This window comes from Apis laboriosa, unplaced genomic scaffold, assembly GCF_014066325.1.
Source record: "Apis laboriosa isolate Shangri-la unplaced genomic scaffold, ASM1406632v1 scaffold30_cov140, whole genome shotgun sequence".
In the NCBI taxonomy this organism is placed as follows: Eukaryota; Metazoa; Arthropoda; class Insecta; order Hymenoptera; family Apidae; genus Apis; species Apis laboriosa.
In genome coordinates this window covers 39,947-56,353 of record NW_025222776.1, presented here as the reverse complement: position 1 = coordinate 56,353, position 16,407 = coordinate 39,947, and the positions used below count along the sequence as shown (strand labels likewise).

General features: G+C 29.9%; 1 protein-coding gene across 1 annotated transcript in view; it reads left to right on the top strand.

Annotated features, from left to right (window-relative positions):
• LOC122714458 (lachesin-like) overlaps positions 1-16,407 on the top strand; it is a 172,521-nt gene that overhangs the window by 124,081 nt on the left and 32,033 nt on the right. The window contains exon 3 of the mRNA XM_043935795.1: positions 4,200-4,407. Coding sequence (XP_043791730.1) covers positions 4,200-4,407 — 208 coding nt within the window. The remainder of the gene's footprint in view (positions 1-4,199; positions 4,408-16,407) is intronic.

Genomic DNA, 16,407 nt, shown 5'->3' with positions numbered 1-16,407 from the left:
TTTATATTTTATATCAATTTTCTTTCCTATCTCATAAATTATTATTTTATAAAAAAAATAAAATAATATATATAAAAGTTCGTCTATTGTGTAAAATAAATAGATTATAATCGGTATATATTTTATTTTATTTTCACTTTCCATATCTATACCTTCGACTCATTTCATCCTGTGCAATATGGTCTAAAAGGATAGCACTTTAAAAATCACGATAAAATGAAAAATTGAATCGACTACTTTAGGTCGAAGTGGAATCCAACTCTGAAATAATGGCAATAAATCACTCGATTAAATATGTATTATTTCAGTGAAGACAAGAAATTATGATTACAATTTTAACAAGTATTGCAAAGGTAAAAAATTGTAATTATTCTGATAAATATTGTGAACAGAGTACATAGAATTTAATGAATGATCTGATATACAAATAAGATTATTTTTTACTTCAAAGTGTCATGATATGTGTAAATAAAATATATAAATATATAATAACATTAATCTGACAAGTTTAATGTTTTAATTTTCTTTTTTGCTAATAATAATCATTGAAATATAAAATAATTGTATTAAAAAAAAATGCTATATATGCATTAAATTCTTGTCTCTGATCTTTTATTCACTCATATATACAGAAGAGTACATGATTCACGAAAAGATATTAAATCAACCAAAGCTTTATTCTCTCATTTTTTTTTTTTTTTTTTTTACGTTCATTTAAAGAAAAAGTTTGTCTTTGTAAAAAGTTCAATAAAAATCTCAGAGATCCGAGTTTATTCAATCGAATAATTCCTTTGTAAAATTTGAAATAAAGATTTTCAACTCGACGATTCTTGAAGAAAATCATCATAATCTTCTCGAAAAATTCAACTATACTTTACATTGATTATATATACAGAAATTAATTCTTTTTACAATTTTCTTTACAATCACTAATAAAATTTTATTTTTTTTGTAAGCAAATTAATTAAGCGTGAAATATCGAATTTCAATTCAAACAATATATCGGATAATATTTGCACGATTGTTAAAGTCTAAATTCGCATTAAAGAATATTTTGTTGCATATTTTATTGAAATTACAAATACAAGTACTTTATCAACTTTTGTCACCTAATTATATAATTAAATTCGAAAAATATTATATTTGACTTAAATCGAAAAAAAGAAACAAAATTTAATTAAAATGTTTCTCAATTTGATTGTTTCTAAAAATTACATTTCTAAAAATTTCCTTCTTATAAAAAGAAAACAACGAAGAAACAAATCTATCTTGGTTTATTTAATTTTATTGCGAAGAAAAAATTTCATTTACAAAAAATCATAAAACAAACTATAATATCGATCACGTAAATTGCACATGATCAATATTCTTATAAAAAAAAGGATTACTAATTTCATATTACACGATTTAACAATATTATACTTTTAATCGTCACTTTCGTATTCCTATCGCTTCTCCTCTCGCAATCTTTAAAATTCAATCATCCTTAAATACACAAAAATAATAAAATTATCGTTAAAAAATTAATCATTAAATTCATTCGTGGTTTTAGTGGCGCCATCCTATCCTCAAGCTATATTTTTCATCCGCTAAACAATAGACTCGGTAAACTACGTTGAGCTAACATTGGAGGCGGGGGCGGACACGATTTGCAAGTTTCCTCCGCCACCCTCCTTTTCTTCCTTTTCTTCTCTTCAACCCTCCTCGGTTGTCTTTGGAAAACGTCTTTCTCGGGGTGGCGGTCCGCTTCGCGCCTCTTCCCCTTGTTCTATTAAAGAACCTCGCGAAACCTTCGGAAAACGTTCCTTTCTCATCCCTTTCCACGGATACGGAGGCGTACTCGCGCGCCACGAGATAAAGGCGGATAAAAATCTATTCACGTGTCTTTATATAACACGGTATACACACACGGTCCATATACAGGGTGGTTCGCAAGATATTACCATCTCGATTCATCTCCATATACTTTTATAATATAAACATTTTTTTTTTTTTAATGCAATTGTCGATGCAACTTGATATTCTTTAGACTTATTAACTTACTCGTGTCCAAAAAATCATTAGTTCACGAGATATTTTAACTCGAACTTCATGAAACACTTATTATATAAAAGACAAGGAGAACATGAACCATTTTCGAGTAAGCCATTTTCGAGTATATTTTACGAACTTCGAGTTTATAAAATATCTTAAAATCTTAAAATTTGAAAAAAAAAGAATTAGTAAGAATCTTCTCAAGTTTTGCTACCGGTGAATAATTGCGACTACCCTGTACATACGCGTGGATGGAATATGGTTACATTTATATCGCCCACGGGGCCTACGAGGATGCAATGGATGAAGTGGATGTGTCTTCCCGCGGAAGAAGAAATCAAGCGGGAAACAACAAGGCTCTCCCGGAATACGTAGGATACGAGGGGGTACGAGCGGAAGCGAGGAAATACGCGCTTTAAAACGGCGACGAGTGTATTACGTGTTTGTACGCCGAAGTTTTTCCTTTTTACGTAACGAGTACAGTTTTGTAACACGGAGCACATTGTCGCAGCACTTGGACAATGAGTCACTGAGAGACGATGGCGACAAAAAGAAACAAAAAAAAAAAAGAGTGGAAACCAGAGTTTGCGGCGGCCGAGACAGAGAGAGAGAGAGAGAGAGAGAGGATTGGGAAATGTTCCAGAAGGAATAACGAGAAGGAGGAGGGAGGACAGAAGAGGAGGAAAAAAGGCGGAAGTGATGGAATGGGGAACGTTTGTAAATATATAGCCCCGTACGAGGATTTGTTCCGACGAAATTTCTCACTCTGCTCCTCGGTCTCGTTTACGAAGAATACGCGGTATACTTTTAACGAAATGTCTTGGCCGCCACGGGACAATGCGTGCCCGAGAATTCGTATTTCAAAGTAATACCCGCGACACGGATACGAACGAAAGTGGTCGAGATTGAATAAAACAAGGGAGGAGGAGAAGGGAAGAACGTAGAGACCGTATATATTTTTGTATAATGCATATACACGTAGATTGTAAGCGGTGTTGGAGAGGGCGGACGATGGTTGGAGATGACGCGTGCGACGAGCGACATCTAGGTCAGATAAATTGTTATTTCTTTTGATTTGGATCGCGACAATCGCGTGTTGTTGGCGGTACGGTTTTGAACAGATCCTCGTTGTCACGCGTATTTTATTTTTTTATCCGCGTTTCTTCCCTTTCTCCCCTTTCCGTGGAGAAATCCCGTAGCTAGCTATGAATTATTTTCGAACGAAGAGGATCCCGCTTCTGTTTGGATTGGTTGTCGCTCGTTGATGTATTTATAGAGACCGTTTGTCGCCGAATGTCCATTGGTGGCGGTCGCCTTTTTTTAATTTTCAATCGGACCGTGAAGACGACTGTCTCGATTTATCGGCTGGTTTCCACGTGTGAAATTGCGAAAATTGGTTTATATAATGAATATATTAGTTTTGTTTCGCGTGTAATATACGTCAAAATGATACGTATTATGATACGTTGAATTTGTTATCTTGTTATCTTGGGGCGGGGAAAAGTTATCTGAATATTTTATTAGTTATTAACGCGCGAGAATATAAATCAGTTATTGCAGCTTGTAAGCACGAAGGAGTTTTTATTCGTACGATGGATTTCGGAACAAAGGAATGTTGAATGTTTAAAAAATTTAAATGAAGTTGTGAAACAAAAGAGATACGCTGCAAAGTATTAAACTTCTTTTAACAAAGATACGTTTGTTATAATGTTCGATTTCTATCTCTTTTATTCGTAAAATATAATTTTCTAATCTATTTACAAATAACACGCAGCAATTGAAGATAAATCTCAATTTATAAATTTCAAAGAACGAAGGAAAATTATGTATAATATTTAAGATGAGAAAAAAGAAGGAATCTCATTGAGAAATTCATAAATAAATTGATTTCTTCTTTCTTCGACGTCTAAAACGATATCACGTCACGATGAGTGAAATTCTTCGAAGTTAGTAAAATTAGATAACAACATTGCCGACGAATGTAACAAGTTTAATTTTGCACCAAGTTCCATGGTGAAACGCGTTTCAAGTTAAATTACCTTTCAAAGAGGCCCGCTTCTGTTTGCATTGGAGGATACATTGGTCGATGGTACTTAATGTCGTTCGATGTGTCTCGAATCGAATTGAAAATTGAACGAATAAAAATTGTTTCTTTTGTTTGACAGGTGGCGTGGCTACGCGTGGACACACAGACAATTCTTACTATAGCAACGCACGTTATTACGAAGAACCATCGGATCGCCGTGACACATAGCGGTCATCGTAGGTGGTGCCTTCACATTCGAGACACCAAAGAGACGGACAGGGGATGGTACATGTGCCAAGTTAACACCGACCCGATGTCCAGCAACACTGGATTCCTCGAAGTAGTCGGTAATCAACTATTTATTTATTTTTTTTTTTAATTTTCAATTGCCAATAATAAATAATTTTCCAAGTAATTAAATAATTCAGGGAATAAATAGGGATATTTATATTGGCTGTTTGTGTTTCCTTAATTTGTCATTTTTAAAATTTTCGTGAGTTTTAAAGTAAATGTTTCGTGTTAAACAAGTGTTTAAATAAAAATTTCGCGAGCCCCCAAAAATTCGGATTTAGAATTTATAATTAATATTTCATCAAATACATCCTATTCTGCATGATTAGAATTTATTTCTTTATGAAAATTAATTCATTGATCCTATTGTAATTATTGAATTTCTATGGTATATTTTCGAACGAATGTATAACGGAAAATGTAATACAACTTTCTATATGAAGTTTACCGAAATATCAGGAAATGGTGTAATCAACTTTTTGAAAAGTTCAACTTTTAGACGTCTACTTTCGTACGAAAGGAGAGATGACATTTAATAAATGAAGTCAACTATCAGATCGTACAACAAATATACTGTACTGTAAAAATTCCAAACACTGTGGAATTGTGATTTCATACTTATATTTTTTTTAACAAATGTTATTTAAAATTAAAATAAAAAACACATTATTGTTATTGTTTATTCATTGTTTATTCATTTCAAATTTAATGAAAATAATAATCCTCGAAAAAATATGAAAGTTATTTCACAGGAACAGAAATTATAAACAATATATACATAATAATATACAATAATTATTAAACATAAAACAGAGTCTGATATTATTGTTTTTATTAAAATTGTGAAATTTCATGATATTTTAAATATTATTTCAAATAATTATTTCGTATTATTATTTGAAATAATTATGAAATAAATAATATAAAATATAATTTTAATTTCAAACAATGAATATTTATTAAATCAAATTAACACGATATTTTATAAATATCAAATGAAAAAGTTATGAATAATAACAAATTGACTATGATTTTAATATATTAATGAATTCTATTTAAAATTTAAAAATTTATAACTTAAAATTTAACAAATTTTAATGATTCTTCAGAAATCTTATTTTATTAAATGACATCTTATTATTTTTATAAAAATTTTAATAACTGAGAAAATGTACTAACCAATGTGAAAAAATTTAGGAATTTTTGGAAGCATTATTCATTTATGTCTTGTATGGTTAATTGCCTAACAGATATGGTCCATTTGTCAATTAATAGTAATTAAAAACTCCAATACATCTATTGCTGCAATACATTACCTGCACTACAGAAATATCCATTGCTATAAAACTCTATAGTTTGAATTCTATTTGGTTATAAAAGATAAAGATTGCATCCAATTTGTAAAAATTGCTTGATTGCGGTATAAGATTCACACTGATATAATGAAAAATTAATTAAATTATTTTTCAATCTTTAAAATTAGTCCTTTCATCCATACCATAATCTTTATCATCTTTTTTCCAATTTTTTTCCAACAAAAACTCTCTCAAAATAATAATAGTTCTCAACCAACTCTCATAAATGAATATTATTAAAATCAAGTTAATCTATAAACAAACCAAAATATAAAAAGTTTCCCTTCACTAATTTAACTTCATTTATGTCTTTCTTTATTATTTTAGACTTTCATATAAAAAGTGTAATTTAATAAGTAATCCATTATTAAAATTTCTCTTATACGAATAGAATTCATACGAATGTAATTCCATTCTTCTCCATTCAATGATCATTTGAGAACCGTCGCACTACAATATCCCTCCTCACAATCAACCGCTATTTTCACCAAATTCACGATCAACAAAAACCAGCGAGGAATCCCCAACCAACCTTAGTATCAACCAACAAATACTCCATCATTTTCGCAAAGTTTAATAAGGATCATTCCGCAACGAGGAAGGAATTCGCAGAATTTACGCTCATTGTTATTCAGATTTTGGTATATCGGGCGTATTCACGCTTTGTGCCATTGCTTTCAAGCTGGATGGACGCGCCATTACGGCAAATATTTGCAGCCCAATCCACGAGATGGCCGGTTAAATTTGTATTGCGCCTCGCGTGGAAACCTGCGCAAACCTTCCGCGCCACCTTTCCTTGGCCCTTCTTGGGAAACTCGGGGCGGAATCAGCGTTTTCCGTGTGTTCGTAACTCACCCTTGGTCCCGCGGAACACCTTCCTTTGGACGGCTAGGCGGCATCCCTCTTCCGTGGCCATGCATCAACCGATCCTTCCTCGCACAACTTTCTTGGCACTTACCACCGTTCCTGTTACCGCCAACTTGTCAAACTTACCCCAACTATGGTCGCCTTAGAATCCGCACTGGTGTCTCTTCGGTCGCGTGATTGCCACCACGTTGCACCGATATTTAATCCCTGATTATTTCGTTGGTAGTTTGTCTCGCTGTTGGGTCACCAGGGGGATGCAGTGATGAAATATAGCATAAGAGTATCGTAAGGATGGTTGAGAAGAAGGAAGGGTGTGGCAAAAGTGATTATTTTGCGAGAGGAATCAATTTTGAATCGAAAGTAAAATTTTTTTTTTTAGGATGGAAAATTTCTTTAAATATTCGAATAATTTAATAAATAAGAGCCAATCTAGAATCGATCTTTCAATTATTCAATATTTTGTATGCATAACTTTGGTCTTATTTTTAGACACGTATTATTTTTGATGTTATATGTCTTCGAAGAGTTTGATTCGAGTTGAAATTTTTATGTTTGTATTAAGTTTAGGTTATGTTTGGATTACAACGTGATGGATATTCCAGTTTTACTTATCTTATTCCTTGCATATTTTGGGAAGCGAAGTAGATCTACGTAAGATTATATTTAATTTAAGTTAGATTGTTTACAATCAATGATTGCGCTTGTTAAACTAGGTTAGATTTTAAATGGATAAGATTTGGATATTATCTTGAAATAAGGAAAACTATTGGAGTTTGATTTCAACTTTTAATTATTTTTTTCACATTATTTTTATAATGTAAGAAAAAGTTTCGTTTATGAAAATATGGCAATCGCCATATTGAAATCAATAAATAATACTTTTATTGATTTTATAATGAGAATATTTTGATATCTGTATTTCGAATTATTTCCTGATACACATAAAAGAAGCTATGGAAAGTTTATAATGTGACATTAACAAAGTAATAATTTTTGAAAATAACAAGGAAAATCATTTGTCACATAATAATAATTTAAATGTTAATATTTTATAGCACAAAAATTGAATCTCTTTACATTAATTTAGATCAGCATTGATATTTTAATGTCTTTATCATTAGATACTACTTTTATTATAAGCTCTTTCCATAAAATTGATTAATTTTTCAATCGAATTATAAAGGAAGTGGATTAATTTTAAACGTAATCTAAAATAACGAATCTTTTCATAATTTCGATATTAACGAATTAAATTTGTAAAAACGTTTAGATAAAAATAATAGAAATTTGACTACCATCTATTATACATACCAAAGAAAATAAAATCGTATTTATGCAAAAAATTATATCAATTAAATCACATCTAACAATTGCATGATCCAAATTAAATTTATTACAAAAGATGCTTAATGACATTACATTCTAAAAAACAATTAAATTTTAAACTTTAACTCGCTAAATATATAAGTATAAACTCTTACAAAAAAAAAAAAAAATTAAGATCTCTATTCTCTAACACTACGTACACAACGACCAATTAACCACGATCTTAACGAGGTTGCAAATGAGTCTCAGGCTATAAATCCACATAATCACAAATCCACCGTACACCCACGCACATACACATACACACACACAACTCTCCGTACACTCTCTCAAAGCGTCCATAGTAGACCTGTCTTCGAGCCAAACCCAACACCCATCCCTTGCAAATTTCTCCTGGGACTAAAAAAAAAGGGGGGAAAAAAAGGAAGAGAAAGAGGACCACCCGCAGGGGTGGAACAAAGGGCACAAAGGAAGCCGTTTAGCGTGGAAACGCGAATTCGAGACAGTGTAATCAAGGGGTGGAAAGAGTCCTGTCGGCCAAGATAGAGACACCTGAGGGCTCGTGCCCCTAGATTGATGTCGAATTTGCCGCGGTAGGATGCAAATATATGTAAAGTGCACACCTTGTACCGAAACCTCCTTGCTCGTGATTGTACTCTTGGTGGGCTATTAGACACCTTCCTGGCTCGACTCGCCCTAATAACTAGCCGGTCCCTACTCTCTCTCTCTCTCTCTCTCCCACAACAAACCCATTTACCAATCGCTGAGCACGGCAGAACGTGAGCCAGGGAACAACCCACCTAACCCCTCGTTAAATTTCTTCTTTATCGGTGTTCGACGATCGGTCGACGAAAGCCGCCATTTCGCGAGGCGTCAGAACACAGAGGTGGAAGATCGCATACAGAAAACGCGCTATCCCTTAAGCTCTTCCGCTCGTCGATGATCGATCGAGCGGAATTTTTGCGGAAGAAAAGGGGGCCTCCTTCTCCTCCCCCTCCTTCTCTCCATGTGTCGTACGTAGTTTGCATAATTCACCGTTTAGCTGGTGAACAGCTGGACGAGCGAGGGGGCGCTGATGAATTCGTAAACGGGGCAAGATTATATTTCCATGGAAGCAGCATGGAGTTGTTGTTAGTGGCTGGTTGGTAGGTGGACACGCGTAAATAAGTTAGGAGGACCGTTTCTGAGAGTAATTAAATGCTCTCCGCGGGATGTTGCAAGGGAGAAACACGCGATTAACTTTCAAATGGAATTCTCGAAATTCCATTAGTCCAGTGGACAAACTGAAGCGTGCCTCCCTTCCCCCGTAAGCGTGCAATAATTTCCAGGCTGCCCTCTCCTCGTAAGCTCTTAAGTTTATCGGGTATAACCATCGTTAAATTCCTTCCTTTATCGCGGCCGCGTTTACTAGTTACCGACTGAGGTAAGATTGTTGCGCACCGTGAAATCGCGTCGTTCTCACACACTTTCTGTGTTCGATCGGGTCTGGTGGATTCAAAGAACGAGAATTTTGGGATTTAATTGTATTACGGGATTAGAGTCGAAGATATAAGGATCAACTGTTTTGTTTTAATCGGTTTAATTATTGTTATATATGGGGATGGAGCGGGTTTATATTTTATAAAATGAGCGAAACTTTAGGTAATGATGATATTTCCCAAAGTGTTGGGAGAAAGTTGGCAGTTTGGATTTTCGCACGTGTTGGGGAATTATTATGCGAGGCACGAAATGTTTTTCTACGAGCCTTAAAGAAGCGTGGAGCCGAGATGGACGGGGAAAGTACGACGTCCTTTCGTTCATTTCGTACTTTTCTTTCTCTCTTAATTAGTCTTATTTCTCTAATGTAAAGTTTTTATAATATATTTCCTTCCCTGCTCGTCCATACTAATTACTCCTCCGTGAAACTTTTTAATATTTTTTGAAATGGAATTTTTTTTTGTTCAAATATTTTTCGTTATTCAATTTTTAGGATCTTTTTCTTTTTTCAGATTACAATGAAATTCTCGTTGTTTGCTAGTTTCTTTTATTTTATTAGAAAAGTGAGCAATAAATATTAATTTTGATGATCGAATATAGCATATGATTTTATGTAACGTAATATATAATATAATCGTATAATTAGCAGAATATACTATCATTTTTCTTTTTTGATAATATCTATGATATTATTTTTCTCTTAATAATTATTTTGTAACATTGCTGTTTAAAATAGAATTTTTCACTTATCGATTCACCAGTGAAAAATATTCCTAAATTATATAAATATATAATAATAATATATAATATATAAATATTCCTAAATTGACCGTTTTAAGAAGTTTCTGTTGTCTTAAAGATTTAGAGTAACCCGTTCATTTCGCAAATGGAACGGATGTTTCGCGCAATCTGGGATGAGAAAGGGGAAAAACTTGCGCGAAAAAAGAAAAAAGAAAGAGAAGAACCGCAGCACGTTGTCAAGCGAAACACGTGCGAAATAATAAATTCGACGCAATTGTTTCGCAGTATCAATAAATATACTATCTGCGGATACGAGGGTTTTTTGTCGCTCCGTTTGCGCCCGACGTAGCCAGAAATGAATTGCACTACGCATAGCTTGATATTTTTCTCCACGATCCGGCCCAATTGCTTTTTTGCTTGATGGCCCCGCGTTTACTTGATTTTCCACGGAAAATTTGTTATTCGTTTTATTTCCATTATACGATGTTCGATGTACAAGTTATATTTCCCCGTAAATTGTAAATTGTATCGAGAAAAGTTTAATAATTTAGTTCGTGCATCGATGAAATAATTCACGATTCCTCCTCGATTATGTAGCAGTTTCGATGAGATGGTACAAATGGAAATTCGATATCTCTGTAACAAAGTGTTTTTGCGTGTTTGTCAATCGGAGTAAAACACGTTTGGATCGGTCAAAAGTTTTGTATTCGTACGAAGCGAGAAAAAAATTTGTAATTCTTTTAGATAATAAATAGATTCCTTGAATAAAAGAAGAAAAAAAATAAGAATTCTATTTAGAGTCAAAAAATTAATATGTTCAAAGTTGTAGTGCGATTTACGTTATAAGATATGGAAATGAATGCAAATTTTGCATACTAGTTTTATCGTGATATTCTGCGTCCTAATTCTAAAAATAAAGAAACTTTTTAAGTGATATTAATCTAATAGATAATTTAACTTATATTTGGAATTCTAATTTTTTGAACATATTTCGATTTTCTAAAAAAAAAAATAAATAAATATTTAATATCAAAAATAATTTAATTAATTCGTTATAATAACGATAATTATCGTTTCAATAATATGTAAAATTTTGAAATTAAATTAAACAAATAGAATTTATATTTTCAATATTAAAAAAAGTTTAAATTTATTATTCGGAAGTTTTAAATATAAGAATGATCCATCTCGTTATTTAATATCTGATAAAGAAATACATTGTAAGAATAAATCATTAGAAATTTTATCTCGTTTTATTAAATTTTACTCTAAATTATGATGTAAAGAAGGTAAATAAAGATTAATGAATGACAAAATATACCTAATAGCCTTCCACACTATTTCTTTTTTTTATAAGGGAGTTATTTAAATTCCTGATCTGTCTGATACGAAATCAAAGACGGGAAATAAATGAGCTCAAGTTCCGATTCTACGACCCTTAATAAACAGTACCCACGATTTTTAAATGGTCGCGTGGAAGTACACGATCGCTGCATTTATCAAGATGAATAATTTTTCTATTAGAACGAATGTATAATTGATTTTTTTTTACATATTCGTTATAAATATGAAAATTCGATATAACAATAAATATATTAATTTATAAAATATAATAATTTATTCGATATAATATAAAATATCTTGTATAAAATGTAAGATTTATACAATGATATATTTCAAAATCAAATTTGAGATTATGAGAAAATTTTTTTATTCGTCATTCGTCGTGTCTGATTTGTATTTAAAAATTTAATTGAAATATAATATTATAATTCCTACACGCAATATCGAATGTGAAAGGATCAATTATTAGAATTGTCGATGGTGATAATATATTATAAACTAGAACCTGTGTGATATAGAAATCCTATACAGTTTGTATTAAGTATATTCGTGTTATACACGCGTAATTAGATTTAAAATAGTATTGTGAAAATATATTAATTGTAAATATATTGTTATATCTGTATCTAAATGAAAAATAATTTTATCAAAATCGCCTTCACATTTTAATAATTATAAAAATACAAAATTTAAAATCATTGCAAAAATTTGTTAACCTCGAATGATTGGCAAAAATTAATTTGTTGCATAATGAATTTATTATTTTTCATTTAGATATAGATATAACAATATATTTACAATTAATATATTTTTTATGATATTTTATTAAACTGAATTGTATTAAGTCTCATTAATTTCACAAAAATCTGATTTTTTTTTTGTTATTGTTTCGGAGTAATCTTGTCATATTTATAGCCTCGAAGAAGCATTACTCATAAAGAAAACCACGTTTCTACACGTTTCATTTTTAAAAACGAAAATTATTGCTTTGATAATATTATTAATTTTATGGTACCAAGGATAAATCTCTTCATATGAAACAGGATACAAATAAAAATAATCATCCATGATTTTAAAATAATTGAAAATAATAGTTCAACATTTATTATAACCTGATTATCACTAATTCGATATGAATGAGAGCAAACAACTTCAAACATTTGCTAACTAAAAACGCGTTTATATTTTTGATGATTGTTTATTTGATTTGATTTCGATTTGATAATTCAATATGGCCGAAATTTCTGTTCATTTTTGTCTGCTTATAACACTGTCTATCATTCCAATCAGGATAAGAAGTTAATGCATAAGTGGGCGATAGCTGGATGAAAAGTTCACATTAGAAGATCTTTCCTTGTGAAAAGTTCGTTCTCAAACTGTTTCACCTTCTGAACACGTCTTTGAGAATTCGAGTGTATAGGAGAGAAAAGAGAGAGAGAGAGAGAGAGAGAGAGAGAGAGAACTTTTTAGAAAAGATTATCCTTAGGTTATCCTTAATGATGATCTTCATATAAGGATATAGTTAATAAAGACTTACGAATATTTTCCCTTTAGTGTTTTTATCTTTGGAAGAAAATCTATGATTAATTTGAAATATTCCTTATCTTTAGAAATTTGATCGTTTTAATCGATACAAGGTATATTTGATATTTTTGAAGTGTATATTGGGAGAAGTATATTTTGATCCATAAATCGTTAAAGGTATCTATTGATTTAATAATTGACTGAAAATATCAATCATAAAACTTTGGAATTAAAATTCGAGAAATTATTTGTAAGAATTATACGATAAATAAAATTAATAATAATTTTATTTTATTGATTTTTATTCGTTTAATTAGTCAAAATCATTAATATGTTCCATAGAAATTATAAATTAATTTCTTTAATTAATTAAAATAATTATTTCGTAAAAAATATATCGAAGAAAATTAAATTAATAAAAAAATGATACTATTGATTAAATCTATAGCATTAATTTAAAAAATTTTAAAAATTTTAAATTAAAAAATTTGGATATAAAAAGGAAAATGAAAATGATTCTAAATTTTTATTTAATCGATCTCCTTCAAATTATTTATATTATTTAATCAAAATATTGGATTCTTTCTTTTTCATTTTCAACTAATTAACGGTTCATTAACTTTAAAAGATATAATCTCTCTTTTAGTGCAAACTCGGTGCAGGTTTTTTAAAGAAGTAGCTGCAATAGCATCTGTGTCTGTGGGAAAGTTTTCTCCGGGCTTTGAATCGTTTGTCAAGTATACGGGTTTCTAAGGATCGTTAAAAACTAATTTCTACCTTGTTCTTAAAAAGCTCTTTGGATATGACACGACTAGTCGAGGATGAAAGAAGTAAAAACTTTAAAATCGAAATTCTAAACTTCAAGCGATATAACTTAGTTTCTTTTACAATAACTTTCTTCATTATCTTTTATTCTGATAATAATTTATTATACTTTATTAAATATTTTAAATAGGATTTCTTGAATATAATTAGAATTTAAAGTATCTCAAAGTATATATTATGAATGATAATATTTTATTTCAATATGCAAAAATATCGAAGCTTGTTGAACTTTGAATTTTGAATTTCATCGCATCTTTGAATTTCAAATTTTCAAATTTGGATTTTAAATTTAAAATTTTGAATATTGAATTGTAAAGCTAGCCAGGTTTCTAAGACAATCAAGATTTCCGATACTTTTGAATATTTTCAAATTTCACGGTTTTAGAAATGTTTTATTTATATGTATATATTTCTTTGACGTAATGCTAACATTGTTACTAAGAATTTGGAAGAAAAATAGTTTTTTTTATAAAAGTTTCGTAAAATTTCGTGATATGAAATATTCGAAAGCAATTCTATCCAATTTTACTTTCTAACGATAATTGAAATTTTTGTTGCTTCTAAAATAATAGCTTGAATTGTCTTTTTCACATATTTTTATAAAGTATTTTTTTTTAAATAAAATCTTATAAATAAAATGCATCATACAATCATTTTACGTTGAATAATCATTTTACGATGAAGTTTAATTTCAAATATTTTATAGGGAAGATTTTTATTTTAACAAATTTTATCGAATTTTTTTATTTTTTTATTTTTTGTCATGTTTAATATACATTCGATGTATTTAATATTCACTTTAATATATACACAATAGTTTCATTTATTTAAATTAAAAAAATTGGGCAATTTCGTTTAATTTTATTACTTTTTGAAATGATTTTTTCGAAGTTTTTAGCATTTTCCCCTTATTTTTTAATCAATTATTTCGAACACATAAAAGAAACACGATGCGTAAAATATATATAGAAAATACATAAAAAATTGTTAAAAACGAACATAACGTTTCAATTTTAGTAACAAGCTAAAAGTTTTTTGAAACTATCCATATATATCGATTTTCAGTTTCATGTTCCAATGATTGATACCAATGTACAATTAATAAATGTAAATTTATTACACACTTTGCAAAATCGATATATATATATATATATATATATATTGATATTCATTTATCAAAACAATATCTATAACAAATAATGCAAGGAAATTTAATGTAAAAAAAATCTTTGAAAATAATAGATACATGCAGAAGTTTTAATTTTTTAAGTTTTAAGTTCCCTTATAAATAAATAGATTCTTCATTGTTTTCGGTTAAATTTCTGGGAAAATACTAGGAAATTTAAATATAATTCAAAATTTATAATTCATAAATTAAATTAAATTGATACAGAAAGGAATTGCTACTTTTTAATAGAAGACGAATTTTCAAAACCATAAAATCACGATTCAAATCATTTAAAGTCATAATTTTGATCGTAATTTTTCTGTATAATTAATTTTCTTTAAGCAAATGTACGATACAATTGATCGAATAATCCATCTTTTGCAAAAAAATAATACGATTTGTTTCGTTTCATAATAAAAATCGATAAAAAGTTTTCCGCGCGCAGTAATAAATTATTATATTTTTCTCGAAGTTTCAATAAATGAATACACGAATGAAACTGTAAGTCCAAAACGCTTTCAGGATTAAAAAGTGAAATTACAGATATATATTGTAACATTAATCGATAAAGACCCTTTCGCCTTTCTCGTTTGAATTGAAATTATAACCTTCGGTAAATTGAGAAGAGCGTGGTTATCATCTCGCGCCACGATACGCCATTTAATTTCCACCGCGCGCGAAACAAAACACTTTTCCCTTTCCCTTCTACTACGATCGAAATAACGATTGAAGTAGCGGAATTATCGTGACCAATTATCACGAATCGATGGCAACGAGACAAAGGGATGCCGCTGCCTCTTTCGCTTCTCTCACATTCGAGAAAGAAAGAAACGAAACCAGAGAGAACAGTGATAAGGATCATTCAATTCTCAACCTTGGAAATTTAAACGTATAAAATCCTTGATCGTATCAAATATTATGAAACTTTTTTCATTTCTTTGAATTTACAGCCTTGTGTAATTTATTTCTTTTTCCTCTTTCTCAATTTATGGATTTGGGGAAAGTTTTTAATTTACAGCCATTCACAAAAGTTTCGTGTAAAAGTAAAATTATGTGAAATTTCTTGTATGTAGAATTAATTAGTAATAATCAGAGGATTGATTAATAATACTTGGATATTATAATTTTTGTTAGAATTTTTTTTTCTTAGAAATTTAAAAAATTTTTATCTTTTTATTAGAGACAAAATAGTTGTTAATTTGATTTCTTATTTCATCATGATTTTTTTTTTTTTTTTTATATTATTCTCTTTGACTGTATTATATTGAAATAAGCAAAAGATTTGAAGAATAGGCTGAAAAATGAGGATAATTCGGTCTATGAAATATAGATTTGGGATAATATATTATCTTTTACAAAATCCACATATTAAAAAACTAATATATCAGATTATTCTAATAAAATAATTCTTGAATATATGCAAATCATAC